Source organism: Hemitrygon akajei, chromosome 3, assembly GCF_048418815.1.
Source record: "Hemitrygon akajei chromosome 3, sHemAka1.3, whole genome shotgun sequence".
NCBI lineage: Eukaryota > Metazoa > Chordata > Chondrichthyes > Myliobatiformes > Dasyatidae > Hemitrygon > Hemitrygon akajei.
Window position 1 is genome coordinate 36,052,419 of NC_133126.1, and position 23,496 is coordinate 36,075,914.

At 39.3% G+C, this 23,496-nt stretch overlaps 1 protein-coding gene across 5 annotated transcripts in view; it reads left to right on the forward strand.

Moving 5' to 3' along the window:
- Positions 1 to 321: 321 nt before the first annotated feature.
- Positions 322 to 23,496, forward strand: part of rtn1a (reticulon 1a) — a 190,734-nt gene continuing 167,559 nt past the window's right edge. For 2 of the 5 annotated variants that reach the window (XM_073039559.1, XM_073039560.1), the window contains exon 1: positions 322 to 674. In XM_073039559.1, the coding sequence (XP_072895660.1) occupies positions 452 to 674 (223 nt within the window). In that variant the 5' untranslated portion in view covers positions 322 to 451. The remainder of the gene's footprint in view (positions 675 to 23,496) is intronic. The other 3 variants (XM_073039561.1, XM_073039562.1, XM_073039563.1) reach the window with 3 other exon arrangements.

Genomic DNA, 23,496 nt, shown 5'->3' on the forward strand with positions numbered 1-23,496 from the left:
GAAATGTAATGTGCATATAATAAAATACGGCTAATTTTCAATCCTCAAGGAAAGACGTTAAACAATGATTATCTGGGCTTCGGTTAGGTAACTGAATTGTTAAATTATTTATACGCAAGCAACTTCTTGTACAGCCAAGTATACAAGTTAAGCCATTGTATTGCTTCAATAATCTGAAATTCATTTATCACCTTTAAGCTTTCTTTAAAGAAAACACAAAACATGAACATTTAGATTTAGTTATAACGAGAATGACTCCCAGCATCCACTTCAATCTTTCAGTTCATCCTCCCACAGCTGACGTCAGGGTAGAAACCTTGAACCAAACAAGCCATTTTCACATGCGTACAAGCTCCGGACTGAGAGGCGGGGATTAGGAGTGTGTGAACAGTTGCACAAAGAGACCAAGTTCTTTAAAAATACGCACCACCCTGCAGTCCATCCTTCCACCATGGCGAGCAACCCTTTCGTCCAGCCGTTTCCAAAGGGACAGTGGAGCGAAGGAGAGGAGCCTGAGCAGGCGGACTGGAGTGTTGACAGCGGTCCGCAGGCAAGGGCGGTAGTTACTGGCGGGGATGCAGCCGCTGCAGCCGAAAGCTGGCGAGCCGAGGTGGAGCAGCCGCTAGTGCCAGACTCTAGGGGACAGCCTGTTACCAAGGCAACTGCATCCGCAGGTAAAGTGGGGGTGGGGGTGCGGAAGATGGCAAGGCGAACATTCTGCAGATAGGATTTAAAATCGCATTAACAGTGTGCGCTAGTTTAGTGCATTTCACTCAATATTTTTTTTAAAACGAGGCCATTCGCCTTTTAAGTGCGAGGTCTCAACTAAATAAACTTAAATCTAATTTAATTTCATAATATTAACTTATGAAACGTTTAATATGCGATATTTAAGTTTTTTTTTACAGCCGCCGTTTTTGTTCCCTTCTGTGCAAAAGTTGGCATGTTTTCACAGGATTCTTTGTTTAAGAATGTTGGCATTTATTTCTTCGGTCAGATTTTCAGAACAGATTGGAGTAGATTTTAAAAGTCGTTCCAAACAGGATTTGAGGGCAGTATCTTGACGACTCTTTGGAATATTATTGGGAGAGCATGAGTTAGTTTTAAATATTGCAACTTTAAATTTTTATATGAATAAAATATGAAAATTCAGCTATTTGTGTAAAGTGCTTTTAGGATCATATTGATACGTTCTACGCAAGATTTTTAGCTCTAACGGGGCAACACAGACTACAGATAAAGTTAACAGCAGATTGATGCGTGTGAGAGTGCTTTGTGCTATTATGCTAGTTTGAATAATATGGATGAATATTTGGAGTGTCAGATGAAACCAACAGATGTGATTGTCAATGCAAACTTGCAAAGAATCATTGTTTGCAAAATACTGTTTCCATTTTTTTTTATTGTTGTGGCTCAGTGGGAAAACAAACTGAGATTGGCACGAAATGCTTAAACTTCATCATTTAATAATTTGGTAACCTGCAGACTATATAGTCTTTGAAGGAGAACACCCTGTGTGGGTTTGAAGAAAGCTGCATTCCAGGTTTATTTTCCAATTTCCAGATGGATAGTTCCCTGTTATTGATGTACCTTGACCGAGGTTGTGCACAAAAAGATACTATTAAAGCTCAATGTCTCGGATAAGATTTTAAGAAGTTGAGGGTACAAACAAATCATTACCCAGCAGGAGTAAGTTATAACTGAATGTCCCAGAAATTGGTGCTTCGATCCTATTATTTCAATATAGGGAGGGCTTGGATTGAGAATCTTATCGTGGATTAGCAGATGGTGCAGACTAAAAGGAACAGCTGAATTAGGGGAGGTAGTTCAGGAGAGCATCGACCACAAAAGACTAGAACAATGGCAGATGAAATCTAATGCATTTAAGCATAAGGGAGAGCATGGAAAATGAAAGTGCTCTATGTAATGTTGAATTAATTGAGAAACCTGGCAGCTTTGTTAATCTTGACACTGTTCATGATCAGTGAAGTAAATTGAATTCTGAACTTCTCCGCTGAATAGAATTTTAAATCGAAAGATGTTGGAGTACAACTGTGCTTACTCAGTTCAAAAAAGATTTAAAGTGATACTTGTTCTGCGGAAGAGAAGAATCAAGAAAACTAATTCCTTATTTAGTCCACAATGGAAGTTTTAGGCACATTGCAATTTCACTGTAAAAGCAGAACTGAAGCATGATAGATAATAGGGCAGGGAAATCTATTAAATGAATAATTGGAAAATGAAAGTCTTGGGTCATTTTTTTCATAAGATAATGAATCACATTAATTACATTCCTGGATATGAAATTGGAGGCAAAAATCTTCAAGTTCTTTGAATAAATTTTGAATGCCATGGTGGGAGATAGCTAAGTTTATTTTATATGGAAGCTGCAAGATGGGGAAATTGATCTTCCTCATCTATATCTGCCATGATTTCTTTCCATGTGGAAAAAATTTAAATAAACTTGCATCTCTATAGTACTATTTTTAAAGGGTTTTTGTCCTTTAAACAAAGCAAAACAAAGGTTATTGGAAGATTTGGTGATTGCTTTGAATGAGGTAATTCAAATGCTGTAAATATTATTTATCTACTTGCTTCTACATCCAGCCTCTCAGGCAGGAAACAAAGCATCCTTCCCTGATTGGAGGAGCATTATATGTTTCTATGGTAGAGGTTCTGGAATTTTGTTAATGTATGCTTAAACTCTGTGAGGACTTCAACAATGTAGGTGCAAATATGATTATTTTAAAATAAGCCTTTCAAATCATTTCAAGAATGTACTGATTTTGCTCTTTATTTGTTTTGAGGATGCTTATATATACATAATATATTTGAGTAAATGACTTTAGATACTTTAATGTTCATGTCTTCTTGTGTTGCTAGTACTGCACAATACTCAGTGTTAAGTTTTTCATGAGTGGCTGGACAATAATTAAAGGTACGTTGTTTTAACATTGGCTTCCCAGATTAATCTGTGTAATTAGTCATGAAGTTTTGTGGTACAACATATATGTATAATGTTTGGCTTGGTGTTGTATTATTCATAGCATTTTTCCTTCCGAGTCAGTGTAGTCGCTGTTGCTCTGCTTGTCTTTGTTCCGAAGCTGCAGAGCTGAAGGCAGATTGAAGGGTTGCGTTAGATTTTATTGTAGATAGAATCTCTAGTTATAAATATTTCCATAATACTTCAATTAACTTTATATGCTTTGTGGTAAGCAAGTTCAAGATTACGCTAAACTTGGCTTTACTAAGTAGGACTTGCTATGAGAAACACTGAGAATGGAATGTATTTAAACTCGACAAGCGTACATAAAATTGCAGTAACGTATATTTTGGTTGTGAATTACCATTCTGCTATTTTTAACTAGTTTTGCTGTTTTGTATACTTTTCTCGGTGATGACTATATTCCAGTCAACAAATCAAAATCTGGATCTAGCAGTTAGGTAAAGGAAAGGAAAGTATTTAACTTACTAACTTACATAGGTGACCTGAACAACAGGAGTGAAAATAGAATTATCAGATTTGTTCAGGTGAGTGCGAGCGTGCAGATTGGAATTATGGGCATTAGTTTGTAATAGACAATGGAGGGTGGGAGATTGAATATAATAATGCTAGTATTCTTAACTTTGTGATGTGGACTTTACTGGCAAGGCCAGTGTTTACTGACTGTTCCTGATTGGCTTTGGACCGGGGAAGCAGTGTGGGTCTAGAAATAGAGGAGTGTCAGTGAGACATATAGGTTTTCATGACAAACCTGTGGTTTCATAGTTCTTCAATTCAATTTTTTTCCCCCCAACTATGTGCATTTATATTTCCCATTGCAGCATTTGAACTAGAGTCTGGAGCTCAATTGTCTATGCCTCTAAATGCTGTTTCAATGATTTGACTGTTATGAATAGAAGCTAGGGGTGATAAAAGGGTGATTATGTATTTCAGTAGATTGACATTGTGGGTAATGTTAGAGGGAGATGACCATCATTACAACCACAGGTTAATGGACTCAATAGATAATTCACACTTTACCATTTTATTAGGCTCAAAGTGAGACACTGACCTGAGGGGCAGGAATAAGGGTCACAACTTGCTGAGTGTTTAGTTGTTGATTTTATTTTTCAGTCTGGTCACTAGATCGCTACTTATGTGATTTAGATGCATGCAAGGAGATGTAAAGCAGATTAAGGTGGAATCAGACACTGTGTAATATATCATGAAAGATCTGGGGGAAAATCCTTGGGTGAATTCAAGGGGAAAGGGTGCATGTGATTGTTTTTCCAAAGCACTGTAAACTTTTTATACTGCATAGATAGAATAGGAACTGAGAAGATAAAGGTAAATAAAGGCAGTTGTAAAATATGAAATCTAAGACAGTGATTGATAAACAACATTGTGCAACAATACACAGCAGGAGATGTAATGGTATTTAATGCAACATAATTAAGATAACCTGGGTGGCCACTGGGAGATCCCGCTTCTTCTGGCAGACGGAGTGTAGGTACTCGGTGAAACAGTCTCCTAATCTACGTCGGGTCTCACCGATATACAGGAGGCCACACCAGGAGCACTGACCCTAACAGACTCACAGGTGAAGTGTAGCCTCACCTGGAAGGACTGTTCGGGGGCCCTGAATGGTAGTGAGGGGGGAAGTGTAGGAGCAGGTGTAGCACTCGTTCCTCTTGCAAGGGTAAGTGCCAGGAGGAAGGTAAGTGGGGAAGGATGAATGGACAAGGGAGTTGCGTAAGGGGCAATCCCTGTGGAAAGCAGAAAATGAGGTGAGAGAGAGGGGAAGATGTGCTTGTTGCTGGGATCCCTTTGGCGATGATGGAAGTTCTAGAGAATTGTGTGCTGGTTGGGAGGGTGGTAGGTGGGGACAAGAGGAACTTTATCCCTGGTAACCTGCTGAAGGGTCTCGGCTTGAAACGTTGACTGTATTTTCCATGAATGCTGCCTGGCCTGCTGAGTTCCTCCAGCAATTTGTGTGAGTTGCATAGGAAAGATAGTTTGTTGCAGTTTAGAAATCCTCAAGATCACTGAAGAATTGCGTTTGAAAGGATTTTTTTAAAATCAGTAACATCTATATTTTGCACACTTGTATTACTGGTACAATAATTGAATTGGGGAGGGTCATGGTTATTAATGCATTAAAAATAGAGCACTTAAAATAAAACTGACTGCCACGAGTTTGCACCCTTCTGTTCCTGTGACTGTCACAAAATGAGCTATTGTAATCACGACCGTACAATTATTCCAGTCTGTGAAACTCTCTCCAATGAGCAGCCACTGGTGTTGAGGTCATGTGCGAAGGTTCTGCTGTGCGGGTGCACATTCCTAGGAAACTGCAAATGTTGTCCTGTCCAACTACCTTGCGGAGAAACTTTAATGCAGGTTTCAACTGCTCATGAATTTAGCTGGGAAGATCTTGGGATTGGATAAATATACAAGTTCCTTAGTGTGCTGCTGTGAGATACAGATCTATTCAAGTACATGATTATTTTCTTATTAGTTTTAACTGCTGAAAATGGTATAGGCTCTTGATTTTTATAGAACTTTGAGCAACATTTCGTCTGAATATTTCAGGCAAGTGAAAACCTGAGGAATCTAGTTTCTTAGAAGAAACAGGCCCACATCTGAAGCAACACACACAAAATGCTGGAGGAACTCAACAAGTCAGGCAGCATCTATGGAAATGAATAAACTGGATGTTTTGGGCCGAGACCCAAAACATCTGGAAAGGAAGGGGAAAGACGCAAGAATAAAAAGGTGGGGGAGAGGAAGGAGGATAGCTAGGAGATAGGTGAAGCCAGGTGGCTAGGAAAGGTGAAGGGCTGGAGAGGAATGAATCTGATAGGAGAGGAGAGTGGACCATAGGTGAAAGGAAAGGGGAGGTGTAGGCACATGAGAAGAGGTAAGAGCCCAGAGTGCAGAATAGAAGAAAAGGGGAGGGAATTTTTTTAAACTGGAAAGAGAAGTTGATATTCATGCCACCGGTTAGAGCTACCCAAGAGTATAAAATGTTGCTCTTCCACCTTGAAGGTGGCCTCATCATGGCACAAGAAGAGGCCATGGGTCAACATGTCGGAACTGGAAAGGGAATTAAATTAAATTTAAAAAGAAATTAAATTGTCTGACCACCAGGAAGTTCTGCTTTTGGCGCATGGAGCGGAGGTGCTTGCCAAAGCAGTCCCCCAGTTTACGACAGGTCTCACCAATACAGAGGAGGCTGCATCGTGAGCATTGAACAAAATAGGCAAACCTGGCAGATTTGCAGGTGAAGTGTTGTATCACGTGCAAGGACTGTCTGTAGCCCTGGATGTAAGTGAGGGTGGAGGTGAATGGGCAGGTGTAGCACTTTTATTGCTTGCGGGGATAAGTGCCGGTAGATGCAAATGAACCAGGAATCGCGGAGGCAGCAGTCTCTGCGGAAATGGGGACGGAGGGGGGAAGGTAAAGATGTGTTTGGTGGTAGGATCCCTTTGGAGATGGGGACAGTTGCAGAGGTGTTGGATGTGGAGGTTCCTGAGGTATAAATGGGAACAAGAGGAACTTATCTACATTAAGGCAGCAGGAGGATGGGGTGAGTGTAGACATTCAGGAAATGAAGGAGATTTGGGTGAGGGCAGCATCAATGGTGGAGGAAGGGAAACCTCATTCTTTGATGTACTGGAAAGGAAAGATGCACCCTGTGAACAGATGGGGTGGAGATGAAGGAACTGAGGAAAGGGAATAGCATTATTACAGGAGATGGGGAGGGAAGAGGAAAAGTCAAGATAATTGTGGGAATTGGTAGGTTATAAAAGTTGTCAGTTGGCAGTTTGTCTCCAGAGATGAAGACAGAGATTGAGAAAGAGGAGGCAGGTGTCAGAGATGGATCAAGTGAATTTCAGGGCAGGGTAGAAGCTAGAAGCAAAGCCCTCTTCTCCCCCTACTCTACCTCTAGATTATCAGTCATCTTTTTTTTGGTAGAATGGCAATAAATTGCTTGTTATAAATCCAGCTAAATGAATACAATCAGGCATGTAATCTGTTTGTGGCGTGAATGCTTTCTCTTGATAGCGATTGTCATGTGGCAATATATTAATTGGCATTGGGATTTGCTAATTAATTGGTTAGACTAGAAATTACTCGAGGGCAGAAATGATCTGTACATTTAACTACCAAAAGACCAAGAAGAGTTAGAATAGCAAATTAATGTTTTTTTGTTGGTTTTTGCAACTGTAGTCCTTTCTGCTTGATCATTAAAATCTACGTGAAAAAAATAGCCAGGAATGTAATTTAAAGTTAATGTAAAGTCTTTAATCTTAAAATCGGAATATTCCTCAATATAGATTGTTGCAGAGATATAAAAGTGATTTTAGACATCAAGCCAGCTGGAATCCCATTAGAGGTATCCTTGTACATAGGAGCTACAACAATCAAGATTTACTTGTTCTATTAATAACATATGGATTTACTTAGGTTGTGCAACTTTAATAAAGTGATCGTGATGAAAAAGAGAATTAATAAATGATTGTGTTCTGATAAAAGCCATTGAGCTGCTTTGCCTCCTCACTTTAAGCTTTATTTTAAAAACTTTGAGACACTTGAAACTCGTTTCTTTAAACTGAGGTCTCAGTCTACTCCAGAATCCCCAATGTGGCACAGCATGAATTTTTGTTTGATGGTTTTCTGAAGCTCTTGGGGGTTATTTTCCTGTAATATCAGCACTCTGTTAGTTCATTGATTAGCTTCCTAAGTAAAGTGGATAGCTCTTGTTGTTCTGGGCTATGTTATGATGTCATCACAGTAAGTTGACAGTGGCTCGTAGTAAGTTGACAGTAGTGGGCAAAGAGCCTGATATACTCTGAATAATGAATGTACATATCACAGAAACAGTCTGGTGGCCAGAGAACTATGCAGATACATTAGACCATGAGATGCAAAAAGAGTTCCTTTTTATTTGTTCTGAGAGAAGGTGCACACATCATATTAAAAGCTTGTAGCGAAGAATTATCAGGACGATTATTCAGAACAAGGGGGCTATGAAGATCATATGTGGGAGCAACAGTGAACAATGTTTCTACAGATTTTAATTGGCTGTAGGCCAATTCATAATCCTTTTGACCATTGCCCCGAGGAAGGCTGCATGACAACTTGACCAGCATGTGTAAGAAGATAGGTGAACAATAAAATAATGGATTGCACACATTATGGTGAAGAACCTTGGAAGGTTGAAATACAGTATTTTCTGTGGTATCAGCCTTTGATTACTGCAGATTTTATTTCTGACCTAATATCTATGGTAACAATTCTTTTTCTCTTTATTACAGGGATGTTTACTGAGCAAGAAGCACAGAACTACATGCAACTCTAGTTGTTTTAGAAAGCAAAGAACGGGTTTTAAAGATTTGTAAGGTTATTAAGCAGTTTGACCATGCATAAGTGCAGGTCTTGTGTTTTTTCTATGTTTCAACTTGAATATAGAACCTATCAAGTTTTCAGATGATGCAAATGTTGGCTGTGGAGTCTATAGACAGTAGGAGGAAAACAATTAAGAGCTGATCTGGTGGGCAGACAAATGGCAAATAGAATTGAATATGGAGAAGTACAACAAGTTGTTTGGAGAGGGTAACATTAGCAAAGGAATAGACAATAAACAGTGTGATACTGAGATGCATTTGGAATATCTGGAACTGATTGCTTGTTTGTAGATACCAGAAAATAGCAGGACGAGTGGAGAACATGGTTGAGCAGGCATACAGACTAGGCATTAAATGTAAGAATGATTAAAATACAGTTAAAGCATGGATGGAGTATGGCATACAGTTCTGGTCACCATTTTGTCTAGACAAGGGTTGTTTTCTTTGGAACATGAGAGACTGAAGGGAGATGTTAATTGAACTATACAAGTCAATGAAGCTTAGTTAGGATGTTTATAAAGGACCCATTTCCCCCTAGAGCTGATATCAACAACAAGAGACATTCATTTAATGTAATTAAGGGCCAAGGAAAATGTTTTCATTCGGTGGTGGGTGTCTGAAATTCTGCCTGAAAACTTAGTGAAGGCAGCAATTTTCCTTCAGATATGTTTCAAAGATATCCAAATAAGGTCAAGTTGTACCTCATGAGAGATGAGGTTACAAACCTGTAAACTGGGATGTGGGATTGGTCTGAACATCAAGTTTCTTTTGATCAGCAGGAATGCGACAGTCTTTTTGCAGGCCTCCAGGGTTGCAGGCTTCTCGGACTCTACAGAATGTCTGACTCCATTAATGAATATTTATTAAGCAATATAAGGTAGACGTGATGGAGAACTGAAAAGTCATTTTACAGAAATAAGTACCAAAGATACTTGACACAAATTTCATAATACTCATATTTTGAAGAACTTGTTCTTCAGTATGTAATTGCAGTTTCCTGTTGCATTCTCCTGTTGGGTCTATGTTCTTTGGAGTTTAAAAGATTGAGGCATGACCAGATCCCAAATTGGCTTGACAGGTTCATATGTTGAGATGTTTTTACTAGCAAGAGAAAAGCCGTGAACAAAGTGACATAGTTGAAAAATAGGGGGCCAGTAAATTAAATCTGAGACGCGTAGGAATTAAATCTCTCAAAGGCAAGAGAATCTCTAGAATTTTCTGCCCCAGAGAGTGGTGAAGGCCTGGACATTAACTATATTTAAGGTGAAAATGAGTTAAATATTTGAAAGGTTGAGGAATAGAGTGATACAGGAAACAGACACCGAAGTAGGATTAAGGCCACCATGATCACCACCTTGATTATTGAATGAAGGGGCAGTGTAAGCCACAGTAGAGGGGCATGATGGCTTACTTTGCTCCTATTTTCTGGTGTTCTTGTGGTGGTAGTACTTCACTTCTGGATGTGCTTTCTCTGTTTTAAAATACTGAGCCATTTAAAGTGTGTCAGTGTGTTCCTTTAATTTTTCTATTGGAAAGAACATCTGGCAAAGGAATCAGTTTGTTTTGACATAGTTAAATACTGATTTGTTACCTGTTATAATGGAGCATGTTTGGACTATGCATTAGTTATGTTTTTGTTAAGCTGAAATGGAATTCCTAGGAGCTTTATTCAAATTGAGAACATTTTTGTTTCTTGACTTGTGTTATCTGACCAAAATAGACAATTAGTATTAATCTGTTTGCCTGCCACCATACTTGTGACTAAATAATTTGATTGTGGCACTGAAATAATATATAGTTTGAACGTTGTAAGTTCCATCTTTGCATTCGTGGTTCTGTTAAACCAGAAATAATCTCTATGAATATTTTATTGTTGATTAATAGTATTAAGCAAAGGTAATTGCTACAGTAATTTAACTATTTTGCCATACTTTTTGTTTCAAATGGTAAATGCATTTCTTCTAAAAGCATTTATCATCATTATTTAAAACAGATTAGGATTTCAAGTTATGTCAATAAAAATGATGGAACATTCTGGTGGATGCTGCTTTAGCAGAAATATTAAACTGTTCAAAATATTACGAATGATTTCATAAAAATGGCAAGTGGGAAGATATTTCAATGAAAGTGTTAATAGTTTCTAACATGCCATAAATCTAAGACTTATGATGAATTCTTCAAGTCTCATGTATTTTCTAGCATCTGTGAAGAATTTACTGGTGTGTATACTTGCCACAATTTTGAGTAGAGGGGTCAAGTTAAGTAATTTTTTTTGTGAAGACAGGGTCTTATTTTGTATTAACACTTCTGTGACTATACTTCATAAATGTTCTTAGAACAAGAGTGTTAGTCTCCTCTGAATACATAATACATGGTTAGTATGTTCAGATTTTCTCAAAAATCAACATACCGTAGATTCCGGACTACAGAGCGCACCTGATTAAAAGCCGCTGGCTCTAATTTTAGAAAGAAAATCAATTTTTTACTTGTACAGGCCGCACCGGATTTTAGGCTGCACCGGATTTTCGGCCGCAGGTGTCCCACGTTGTAATATGAGATATTTACACAGAAAGATATTACACGTGAGGATTTTTTAACTTTTAATTAAATCCATATGGTAACATAAACAAATACATATTGCAAATGCTTTTTTTCGAACCGTGCCTGTAACGCGGCTACTTTTAAATATACGTTGCGTATACTTTTTTACTGAACAACATTCCAATATCTCCTAACAACTGGTAAAAAATATATATACTGCAGCCTACCAGGAAAAGTTATTGATCGCCTTTAACTTAAAAGCAGCGTTCGCTCAGATCCAATGCCGCTCGCGTAATGCCGCTCGCCCCCCGCCTTCCCGTTTATCGCAAACCGGCATTTTCCCACAAGACGCGGCGAAACCGGGTGTGACGTCATAGCATCCCGCGATGTAGTACAGAAAACAAATATAGTTAAAACACTTCTAACTTTAACTAGAAAATGAATTACTAAGCGAAAATATTATAAACTAAATAACTGCCATAAAGGCAGCACAATGCTTTTCTTCGAGTGTTTTCCATGTTGATGAGGGTGAGTACAAATGACTGATTTACAATAATTTAATTGTGAAAGTGCGCTTGATTTATCGTACAATTTCATTGGACCTCTGTGAACTACTCATCAATTTTATTGGTCTACTGTTACGAGGCAAAATGTTTTTGGCGGCATGAAAAAAATCATGCATTAGCCGCACCGTATTAAAGGCCGCAGAGTTCAAAGCTGTTCAAAATGTGGGAAAAAAGTAGCAGCTTATAATCCGACATCTACGGTAATTCTAAACTTTCACTGGGTGTCAATCGAGTAAAAATAAAATGTTTATTTACTCAACTGATACTTGAGTGTTATTTAGTTTAGTTCAGGAAACACTTGCATCTGAAACAGTAAGTTGTAAATTTGAATCCAGATTTAAATCTGGACTGATGTGCAGTTCTAAGAGATTGCTGCATTGGCAGAAGTGATTTTTTTTTTGGCTGAAACATTGGCTGAGGTTCTGAATTCTCTTCCAGAAGAATGTACTGAATATTATGAAACTATTCAATGCAGAATATTTATTTCAATCTTATAACCTAGTAGAGATTTCAGGGTGAACTAGTTATCTAACCATCCTTGTTCCCTTTGTGCAAATTGGAAGCAGCATTGAGAAGATGGGTATGTACAGAAAATTTAATTAGTTGTGGAGCATTTGTGACAACCTGAAGTCAAAATTGAAGAGCTATATAATGCATTTTTTTTTCTTTTTGCAATGAAATCAGTTGTAATATTCCACTGTGAGATGAGCTCAGTTCTGCCCAGAGGCTGTACTTGGCTCCAGAGACTCGGTGAACATGTTGTCATTTTAGTCCTGCTGAAGGGTCTTGGCCCAAAACGTCAACTGTACTGTTTTCCATAGATGCTGCCTGGCCTGCTGAGTTCCTCCAGCGTTTTGTGTGTGTTACTTAACATGTTAAGATTATGATAGAACAATGAGGTGTTTTAATTGTTTAAATAAAATTATAGCTTGCTCTTCAGTACACCAATAAATATACATAAAGATTTACAGGGAGGCAGAAAAGTTGTTACCTCTTGGTGATTATCCATTTGCTGTTGAACGTACATTTAGATAGATAGATAGATAGATACTTTATTCATCCCCATGGGGAAATTCAACTTTTTTTCCAATGTCCCATACACTTGTTGTAGCAAAAGTAATTACATACAATACTTAACTCAGTAAAAAAAAATATGATATGCATCTAAATCACCGTCTCAAAAAGCATTAATAATAGCTTTTAAAAAGTTCTTAAGTCCTGGCGGTAGAATTGTAAAGCCTAATGGCATTGGGGAGTATTGACCTCTTCATCCTGTCTGAGGAGCATTGCATCGATAGTAACCTGTCACTGAAACTGCTTCTCTGTCTCTGGATGAGAGACTAGGAAAAGAAAAGCATCCGTCAAGAGCTTGAATGAGATAGAAATTGTCAGTCATTAAAAATTACTTTGGAAAATTATACAGGAAAGAGATTTAAATTTGGAATACTAAACATGAGGGAAACAAATCCTATTACAGAACCTTCAACTTTATCTGTGCAGTTGTTATTTAGATGCTACTCTATAATGATGAAAGAACTTAATATTCCTTAACATTTTTTCCCTGCCTGTCTATTTCACCTTGTGACAAAGGCCATGGGCATGAATCATTGACTGTTTCTCTTTCCGCTGTTTGGTAACCAGCTGAGTATTTTCAGCATTCTGTGTTTTTTGTTAATATATCCGTAGCTTGACAAATGAACAATGGCTACATAGATACCTGCCAGGTTATACATTTTGATTGGAAGTATAGGGAGATCACTTGTTACTTGCCAGCCAGTGGTATAGTGGCATCTGCAACAGATTTCGAGGTGAGGGGTCCTGTCTTCCATCCATGCTGGATTGACTGTCGAACTAGCAACTCAGCCTTGTAAAAAAAAAATCACAGACAAATGTAAAAGAAAGATTGCAGCCTGATGTGTCACAAGGCGTGGAGAGAAATAACTTGTTACTTGGAAAGTGAGAGTGTGGGTGAGATGGTGAGACAAGACTGTTCCTATACATTCGGTATTAAGAATGGTCCCACATGTCAACAGGGCCATTGGGGAGGAAAAAAAATCACTGGAGCTTATTTCTAGTAGAATGGAATTGAAAAATGTTTAAGGTATCTAATCTTTTATTGAACCTTGATTTGACCACACTTTTCATGCTGCTTGAATTTCTGGGTGCCATGTTCTAAGCCATCATTATAAGCTGGTCACCAATCTGGAAGGCATTTAGAAGGGGCTTCTTTAACTAGAAGAGTGGAGAGAATGTAGAACTTGCTTTCATAGGGAGTGGTTGAGTTGAATAGTATGGACACATTTAAGTGGAGCCTGAAGGAAAATCTGGAAGAATAGAATGAAGAATGATAATAGATTTAGATGCTGAAAGATGGGGAAGGGCTTGTGTAGAGAATAAATGCTGATGTGGAGTGGTTGAGAAAAGTGTTCAGTCTTTTTTACCCTATGTCAGAGCAGATCATACAAAACGCTGTACTCTATTCCATAAATGCTTCCTGGCCTGCTGAGTTCCTCCAGCATTTTGTGTGAGTTGCTTGGATTTCCAGCATCTACATATTTTCTCTTGTTTGTTATTGGGTCACAGCAGATCAGATTACTTTGCTCAGTTTGTGGAACAAGGATGATAAAGTTAGTATCTTTTTCTTGACTTAAGTTTTATATTCGTGATTTAATAAACAGCTAAAATTTAATTTCCCCAATTTTTTTTAACATTTACAGCAAGCTGAACAGTTTCTAAGTGTCACAATGTCAAAGTTATTTTATCTGTTTGATAACTCGGGTCAAAGTTCCCTCTATAGCTTTGCCTTCAATTATTCAATTATTATTCAGTTCATTTCTGGTCTAGAGGGCAAGACCATGAGATCTCACCACCTAAATCCTGGTTGTACAGTTGGTGATTGTGCTCTGTTGGGAAATACAGGAGGCTAGGCAGGTACAGGCAGATCAAAGACAATGGTCCATGATGTTAGTCTGGAAATAGTGTAAGGATTGAAACTTGTGATGTGTCTCTGTCCATTGCTTCTTATGTAGGCAGTAGGCTAATTCTGTGTTGCTTGCTAATAAACATTATTACAGAGACAGATGTTTTGTGGCTGCTAGTCTTGGCAGGGGCCCAAATGTGAGCAGACATCACTATTAAAGGCCAACTTGCTTCTAGTTGGTCTGCAGTTTGTAAGCTGGAGTGCATTTGATTGGATCAGATGTAGATTTTGAACATTATGTCCAGAGGTCCTGAACACTTTATTGATTTTAATGTGGGTGTTGTTCCTTGATCATCTTGGGTGATAAGGGGAATATGGCTTTCAGCTGTGGCCCATTCTTTTCCTCTTTATTCCCTCTGCTTTTATTTATTACAAGCATAGCTTTAAACTAGAAACTAGTTTGTGAGAAGCTTTTGAAGTCAGCAAAAAAAGAACTTTAGCACCTGCTGAACTTTAAAGAAGTTCAGAAAGGACCAAAGAGTTGTACATTTATACAGATATAAATCAATCTGCAACTAACCTGAAAGTAGTTATTGATCTCTTTAAACAACCCTGGTGACAAGTCTTTCATCCTGCTGAGTGAATGTTTAATTATTGTTAAAAATGGGTGTTAGCTAGAATTCACAGCGTGTATTGACTGGCATTATTATTAATGCAGCATTCTGACTGACATTTTAATCTATTTACTCTGCATGTGTCCTGTGTGCCCAAAAGCAAAATAATGCAGATACTGGAAATCTGAAATAAAAACCAAAAGCACACTAGAAGTAGCTTTTGCGTGAGGAAAAAGACTCAGTGTGTTAAGTTGATGGCTCTTTCCCATTCTGGTGATAAGACAGTAACCTGAAATGTTAATTTTGTTTCTCTGTGCTGGCCTACTGATGATAACTGTTTTTACTTTAAGTGGTATTCGCTGAATTTGCAACATCTTCATCAATGTAAAATGTTAATGTTACATTGTCTTGCAAATGTGTACATGCATATTACAAGGTATTTTGTAGCCAAAATAACAGGCATAGCACCTGAAAAACTATACAGATGATCTTTGTATCCTCCCTGGCCACAGGAGTAGTACCAGAGATTTGGAGGATGACAAATGTTGTTCCATTATGCAAGAAAGGTAATGGGGACAGGATAATTCTGGGAATTATAATCAATGATTCTTACATCAGTGGTGAGCTAATTAATGGAGACATTTTAGGGCTGAGATTTATGAGCATTTGGAGAAGCCAAGTCTTATGGGTAGTCAGCATGGCCTATTCCTCTTGAACCTGATTGAGTTTTTTTTGTAGAGATGACAAAGCAAATTGATGAAGGTAGACTGGTGGATGTGGTGTATATGGATTTTACCAAGGCATTTCACAGGATTCTCCGTGGTACACTCATCTAGAAGTTGAGGCATGGTATCCAGGGAAACTTGGCTGCATGGATTTGAAATTGGCTTCTCCATAGAAGGCAGAGGGTGTTTGCAGATGAACATATTCTGCCTGGAGGTCAGGGATGAGTGGTGTTCTGAAGGGATCTGTTCTGGCATTCCAACTCTTTGTGATTTTTATAAATGAGATGGATGAGAAAGTAGAAGGATTGGTCAGTAAGTTTGCAAGTGACATGAAGGTTGGTGATGTTGTATATAGTGTGGAAGGTTGTTGTAGGTTACAAATGCCCTACTGTCCTGTTTATTATTTATTGTAATGCTTGCACTGTTTTTGTGCACTTTCTGCAGTCCAGTGTAGGTCTGTAGTCTAGTGTAGCTTTCTCTTTTTTTTATTACGTAGTTCAGTCTAGTTTTTTGTACTGTGTCATGTAACACCATAGTCCTGAAAAACGTTGTCTCATTTTTACTATGCACTGTACCAGTAGTTATGGTCGAAATGACAATAAAAGTTGACTTGACTTGACTTGAAATGGATATTAGCAGGATGTAGAGATGGGTGGAGAAATGGCAGATTAATTCAGTTCAGACAAGTGTGGAGTGGTACACTTTGGAAGGCCAAACCTGAAGTCAAAGTACAGGTTTCCCCCGCTATCCAAAAGTAGAGTGTTCCTATGAAACCTTTCGTAAGCCGAAATGGCGTAAAGCGAAGAAACAATTATCATTAATTTATATGGGAAAAATTTTTGAGCATTCCCAGACCCAATAAATAACCTACCAAATCATACCAAATAACACAAAACCTAAAATAAACGCGAACATATAGTAAGAGCAGGAACCACTTTGTTACTAGCAGAACCGATAGTAACATTGGCAGCTTTCAAGATTCTTTCTCTCTGCGTGTAAATAGTACGGATGGTGGATGCAGGCAAGTTCAACGCATGCACGATGTCTTTATTTCGTTCACCACAATCAAAACGCTTAATTACATCCAGTTTTACACTAAGCGTAACACTCTTACGAGCTCTCTTAGGCTTTTCTGATACCTTAGGACACACCTTGCTAACAGATGCACAAAATAAATGGAGATAAAGCACAGATGCTCACAGACACAGTTCAAAGCTATGGCAACTTGATGCTGAGTGTAGTTCTCAGGGAAGGAGCTTGGCGGCACCACTCTTGCTGCTCGGGGTGTGCGCTGCCTGTATCACGGCTTGCTGCAAATCAAACGCTGAACGCTATTTTTGCTTTTCGCCTTTTTTCGTAAAGGCAAATTCTCTTTGGATTTCTTTTGGTTAGTGAAAACAGGTACTAATGTAGGTCTTTCGTAAAAATGAAGTGGCGTAAAGTGAACTTCCGAAAAGCGGGGGATACCTGTACAAAGTTAATGACAGGATTCTTACCAGTGTGGAGGAACAAATGGATCTTGGAGTCCATGTCCATGGAATCCTCAAAGTTGTCGCATAAGTTGATAGGGTGGTTAAGATGGCCTTCATTAATTGGGGGATTGAGTTCAGGAGCTATGTTGCAGATCTATAAAACTCTAGCCAGATCACAGTGGATTGTGATCAGTTCTTATTACAGGAAGAATGTGGAAGCATTAGAGAGGGTGCAGAAGATTTTCATCAGGGTGCTGACTGGATTGGAGAATATTAAGGGGAAAGGTTGAGTAAGCTAGGGTTTTTCCTCTTTAGTGTGAAGGATGAGAGGCAACTACAGAGGTGTATAACATTATATGAGACATAGAGCAGACAACCAATGCCTTTTTTTCCAGGGTGCAAATACCAGTGCCAGAGGAAAGCTTGTTAAGGTGAATGGACGAAAGTTTACAGAAGGTGTCGGCCCTGAAGAAGTGTGAAGCGCCAACTGTTTACTCTTTTCCAAAGATGCTGCCTGACCTGCTGAATTCCTCCAGCATTTTGTGCGTGTTGTTTTGGATTTCCAGCATCTACAGATTTTCTTGTGTTTGGGAGGTGTCAGGTTCTTTTTTAGACAAAGTGATATGTGCCCAGAACATGCATCCAAGGGTGGTGGTAGAGGCTGATACAATAGGGACATTTAAGAGACTCTTAACAGTGCACATACATGTAAGAAAACTGGAGTGTTATGGGCTGTGTAGGAGGAAGAGATAGATTGATTGCACAGTGGGTTTACAAAGGTTGGCTCAACATTGTGGGCCAAAAGTTCTGCATTGTGTCGCACTGTTCTATGTTCAGAGAGGATCAGAAGTTTGAACCTATGGTTTGGTACAATTTCTTACTGTGAAGAATACACATTACTAAACAGTCTACAGAGGACTAAAGATGCAGGGTATCAAGTTTCATACCATAACTCTTGCATTTGCTGTACAGTATATTTGTTGAAGCAGTTGAATGAAGAGCTGGTACAGGAGAGAGGGCTTTGGATTGTGGACTTCAGGAAGGGTAATACGAGAACATGAAGCAGTCCTTTTCGAGGGATCAGAAGTGGAGAGAGTGAGCAGTTTCAGGTTCCTAGGTGTCAAGATCTCAGAGGATCTAACCTGGTCCCAGCATATCAATGCAGTTATAGGGAAGTCAAGATAGCAGCTATACTTCATTAGGAGTCTGAAGAGATTCGGTTTGTCACCTAAAACACTTGAGAACTTCAATAGATATACTGTGGAGAGCGTTCTGACAGGCTGCATCACTGTCTGGTGTGGGGTGGGGCTACTGCACAGGGTCGAAAGAAATTACAGAAAGTTGTAAATTTAGTCGGCTCCATCTTTGTTATCCAAGACATCTTCAAAGAGTGGTGCCTCAAAAAAGCAGTGCCCATTAATAAGGACCCCCATCACCCAGGGCATGGCCTCTTCTCATTGTTACTGTCAGGCAGGAAGTAACGAGGCCTGAAGGCACACACTCAGCAGTTCAGGAACAGCTTCTTCCCCTCTGCCATCCAATTCCTAAATGAACATTGAACCCATGAACACTACCTCACTTTTCTTTTTTAAAAATGTATTATTAATGTTTTTGCACTATTTTTAATTAATCAATATACACATCTAATTATTGTAATTGATTTAGGTATTTATTTTTCTTTCATTATATTATCATGTATTGCACTGTACTGCTGCTGCTAAGCTGCTAACAACACATGCCAATGATATTCTGATTCTGATACCTGGATTATTGGTATCTCTTCTAGAGCAGGTGGGATCTGTCAAGGATAGGTTACACCAATGCCCTTGAAGGGAGGTTTGATGGTACTACTCAAAGCATTTAAACATGTTGGATGGTAGGATAGGGACCAGAGCAGTAACTCAGTGGGCGCAGTGATTAAAGTAAAGGTTAAGTCAGGTAAGCTGAATAACAAGAAGAGGCAAGCCAGGATCATGAACAAGGCAGGAATGGTGTCTGTATCTATTTTAACGCAGAGTATAATGGGCAAGACAGATTAGTTTAGAACTTGGACGTAGTGATATTATAAGCTGTCACAGAAACTTGGTTGCGAGAAGGGCAGGACTGGTAGCTCAACGTTCCAGAGTCCAAAGTGGCGGAGTTTCCTTCTTGTCATGTTACATATTAAACTGCTCTTTTGACCAGGAAAGAAATAGAGTAGAAGAACAAAATTGCAGATAATCACTGTTTATCTGTATGCTTTAAATCTGCAGATTATATAGCACCAGCAACCCAGGTTCAATTCCGTTAGTCTGTAGAGAGTTAGTATGTTCTACCTGTTACTTCGTTGGTTTCCTCAATGTGCTGCAGTTTCCTCCCATATTCCAAAGCTGTATGGGTTTATGGGTTAGAGTTAGTAAGTTGTGGGCATGCTATGTTGGTGCTGGAAGCGCGAAGACACTTGTGGGCTGCCTCCAGCACAATCCTTGGACTGTGTTGGTCACTGACACAAATGATGTATTTCACTGTATGTTTCATTGGACAGTATATGTGACAAATCTAATCTTTAATCTTCATCTTCAATCTGTCTAATTTTAGCATGGAGCCCTTAGCTGTTTTGTACAAATGAGGTACTACTGTGATGGGATCCAAGAAAATTGGGCAGATAGAAGCCAAAATAAATTCTTTGCAGAAAGTGAAGGTTATTTATCTGATGGGTGTTTAGCTGCTGGAAAAAAAATGCATGAGATTCTCCAGGATTTAGTGTTGGGTCTCTTTTTGTGTATATTTCTGTGGTTTGCTGTATCTAAGAAATTTGCAGATAATGCGTGGTTTGCCAGGGTGCAGCATCCTCTCACGATATTTGAAAACTACAGCGAACTGTCAGGTCAGCTGAAAAGGTCTTCGGCTGCTGTCTGCCATCGCTACTGGACAAAGATGTGGGCAGGAAAGGTCTGTAATGTGTTATAGGGCTATTAAAACAAAAAAAAACCACTTCATGCTATCTTTAAAGTTTCTTCCCCCAGGCAGTTAATCTGATCAACCATTGTAGTTAGCTATCCTCCCCCCATCTATTACCTCAATCACTGCACTGTAAACATTTCAAAGCACTTTTTATAATGCTATTTACATTGTAAACACATGATGTTATTTACACACCTTTTATTCCATATCCGTACTTTAACCTTTAACCTCTAAGTTTGTTTTGTATAATTTTTTACACTTATAATTGTTGAATACTGTTTGTTGTTGCATGTTGTATTAACATTCCACTGCAAATTCTGAGTACATGTAAATGTATATGGCAAATAAATTTGATCCTTCATGCCAAAATTTGCAGTGTATTTAACGTGCAGAAAGTAAGTTATTTGCTGCAGCAAGGTATTGGAAATGTGATCAAGTGGGTAATAGTAATTCAATCCAGAGAAGGTTGATGTAAGCGTTTGGGAAGGCCAGCAGTACAAGGGAATACAGCATTACTGGTTGTTGCAGAGTAATGATGTGGAGGCATTGGCAAGATGTCAAAATAGTTCACCAGTATGTTGCCTGGATCAGAATGAGAGTCAGAACAAAATTGGATTGTTTCTTCTGGAACATCAGAGGCTGAGTGGCAACCTGATAAAAGTACATAAAATTATGCGAGGTACACGTTGCATTGATAGTCTTTCTCAGTTTCCCAGTGGGGAAATACGGAACACTAGAGGGAAGAGCTGTAAGGTGAGAGGGGGAGTTTGAAGAAGTTTTTTTTAAACGGTGGTGGTTGCCCAGAATGTGCTTTCAGGCAAAGTGGTGGAGTCAGATACGATAGAACTGTTCAATGGGCATTCAGATGGGCTCATAAACAGGCAAGGAATTGAGGGATGTAGTCCATATTCAGGCAAATGAAATTTAGTTTAAATTGGCATCATTTAGCCAAACTTATGACGGCACTATTCCTGCCCGGTTCTCTTCTATACCAAGCACATCTTTCCTTCCCCCACCCCCACACTTTGTTTTCCTCAGGGATTTTGCTCCCTATGTGACTCCCTTGTTCATTCGTCCCACTGATCTCCCTTCTGGCACTCATCCGTGCAAGTGGAACAAGTGCTACACCTGCCCCTATGCCACCTCCCTCACTACTATTCAGTCCTTCCAGGTGAGGTAACACTTCACCTGTGAGTCTGTTGTGGTCATATACTGTGCCCGGCACTCCCGGTGTGGCCTCCTGTATATTGGTGAGACCCAACATAGGTTGGGAGACTGCTTCGCCGAGCACCTATGGTCCGCCCACCAGAAAAAGTGGGATCACCTAGTGGCCACCTATTTTAATTCCATTTCCTATTCCAATTCAGATATGTCCATCCATGGTCTCACAATGAGGCCACATTTGGGTGTGTGCGTGTGTGTCTCTTGGATTTTCTCGTTTGTTTTTCTCTGTTGTTTCACTGTCTTCCACAGTGCTAATAAAGGGTTGCAGTCTTGAAATGTTCTGTTATATTTGGCTGAGTGGTTTCTTTCTATGTAACGTGGTCATGTTCCAGTTTTTATAAAGATTGTACTCCCATCTTGAGCAACAAACAATCTGCTGGAGCTGGAGGAAACCATTGGGTTAACCAGCATTGGTGGGAGGAAGGAAATTGTTGACATTTCGGGTCAAAACCCCACGTCAGTACTCTATCTCGTTTATGACCATGATCTGGCTTTCTTATAGCTTCCTCATTCACATTGTAACAATAGGGTAGCAAAAATAAAACTGTTTAACTCTAAATGATCATAAAATACAGAATGACTGAAGCAATGAATCTTCTCACAGGAAGTTAAAATTTTGCATCATTTTGAGTATCTTCCTGTTGCCATTCCCATAAAGGCAATAGGCAGCTGAGACATTCTCTGCGTATCTCAGAACTTATCTTCTGTTATTTAGTTTGGCTTGGAATTGATGTTGACATCCCCTGTAAACTTCAAGTTGCAGTGCTGTTTCTCAGGCAAACAAAGCTGCTGAAGAATAAATCAAATTCTTTTTATCTAATCTGTTCAACACTTGTTTTCCAGCTGTAGGTGTGGCTTTTCCTAGACCTGCAGAAGCATGCTTTACAGTTCTCGGGTTTCTTGTTTCCTGAACACTTTCGAGCCTCTGTTAGACAGTTGCCACTCTATTGAAAAGTTGAGCAGAATTAGAAGTTACAAATAGGTTTGCAGCAAATCCAAGCAACACACACAAAATGCCAGGAGGACTCAGCAGGCCAGGCAGCATCTATGGAAAAGAGTAAACTGTTGCAGTTTTGGGCCGAGACCCTTCATCAGAACTGGAGAAACAAGATGGGGTCAGAGTAAGGAGGTGTGGGGAGGGGAGGAAGAAATACAAAGGTGTAGGTAGTAGGTGAAACCAGGAGGGGTGAAGTAAAGAGCTGGGAAGTCAGTTGGTGAAAGAGTTAGAGTTGGACAAGGGGGACAGGAGAGGACAGAAGACCATAGAAGGGGGAGGTGATGGGCAGTTAAAGGAGATAAGTTGAGAGCGGGAAATGCTGGTGGGAGGGTGGGGCCATTATCGGAAGTTTGAGAAATTGATGTTCAAGGTATCAATTTGGAGGCTACCCAGATGGAATATAAGGTGATGCTCCTCCAGCTGAGTGTGACTCCATTGTGGCAGTAGAGGAGGCCATGGACTGACATGCTGGAATGGGAAATGGAATTAAAATGTGTGGCCACTGGGAGATCCCGCTTTATCAGGAGGGAGGAGCATAGGAAGCAGTCTTTCAATCTACGTTGGATTTCTCTGATATAAAAGAGGCTGCACCAGGATACCGTAGATGACTCCCAACACACTCACAGGTGAAGTGACACCTCATCTGGAAGGACTCTTTCAATCAATTGCCTGTAACATTTTAGTAGAAGATGCGCAATTCTCATTTTGGAGAACCCAATTCTGATGCAAATCTACGTGAAATTTGGGATCAACCAAAACAAAACTTGTTTTGGCTTTCCTAATGGACAACAATAGTGAGAATGAGTGAATTCTGAGGTTTTCTAAAGTAGCTTCCTCAGCATATTCAATGTAAAGTCAGCTGACATACATTAGGTAATGAATCCTAAACCTTTTCTTCAGAGAGTTATTGCCAGTGTCCAAAAGATGTGTGATTTCTCACTGAAATTTCATCATTATTCTTTTGATAGCAATTCATCTGCACACTCTTTCATTTCTTGCTGCCTCATTGAATGGCTATCAGGGGCATGGGGTGCTGTATACATGATACTCCTCCACTACATCAGTCTCAGCACAGATATAATGAAAGCAATGGGAGCAAC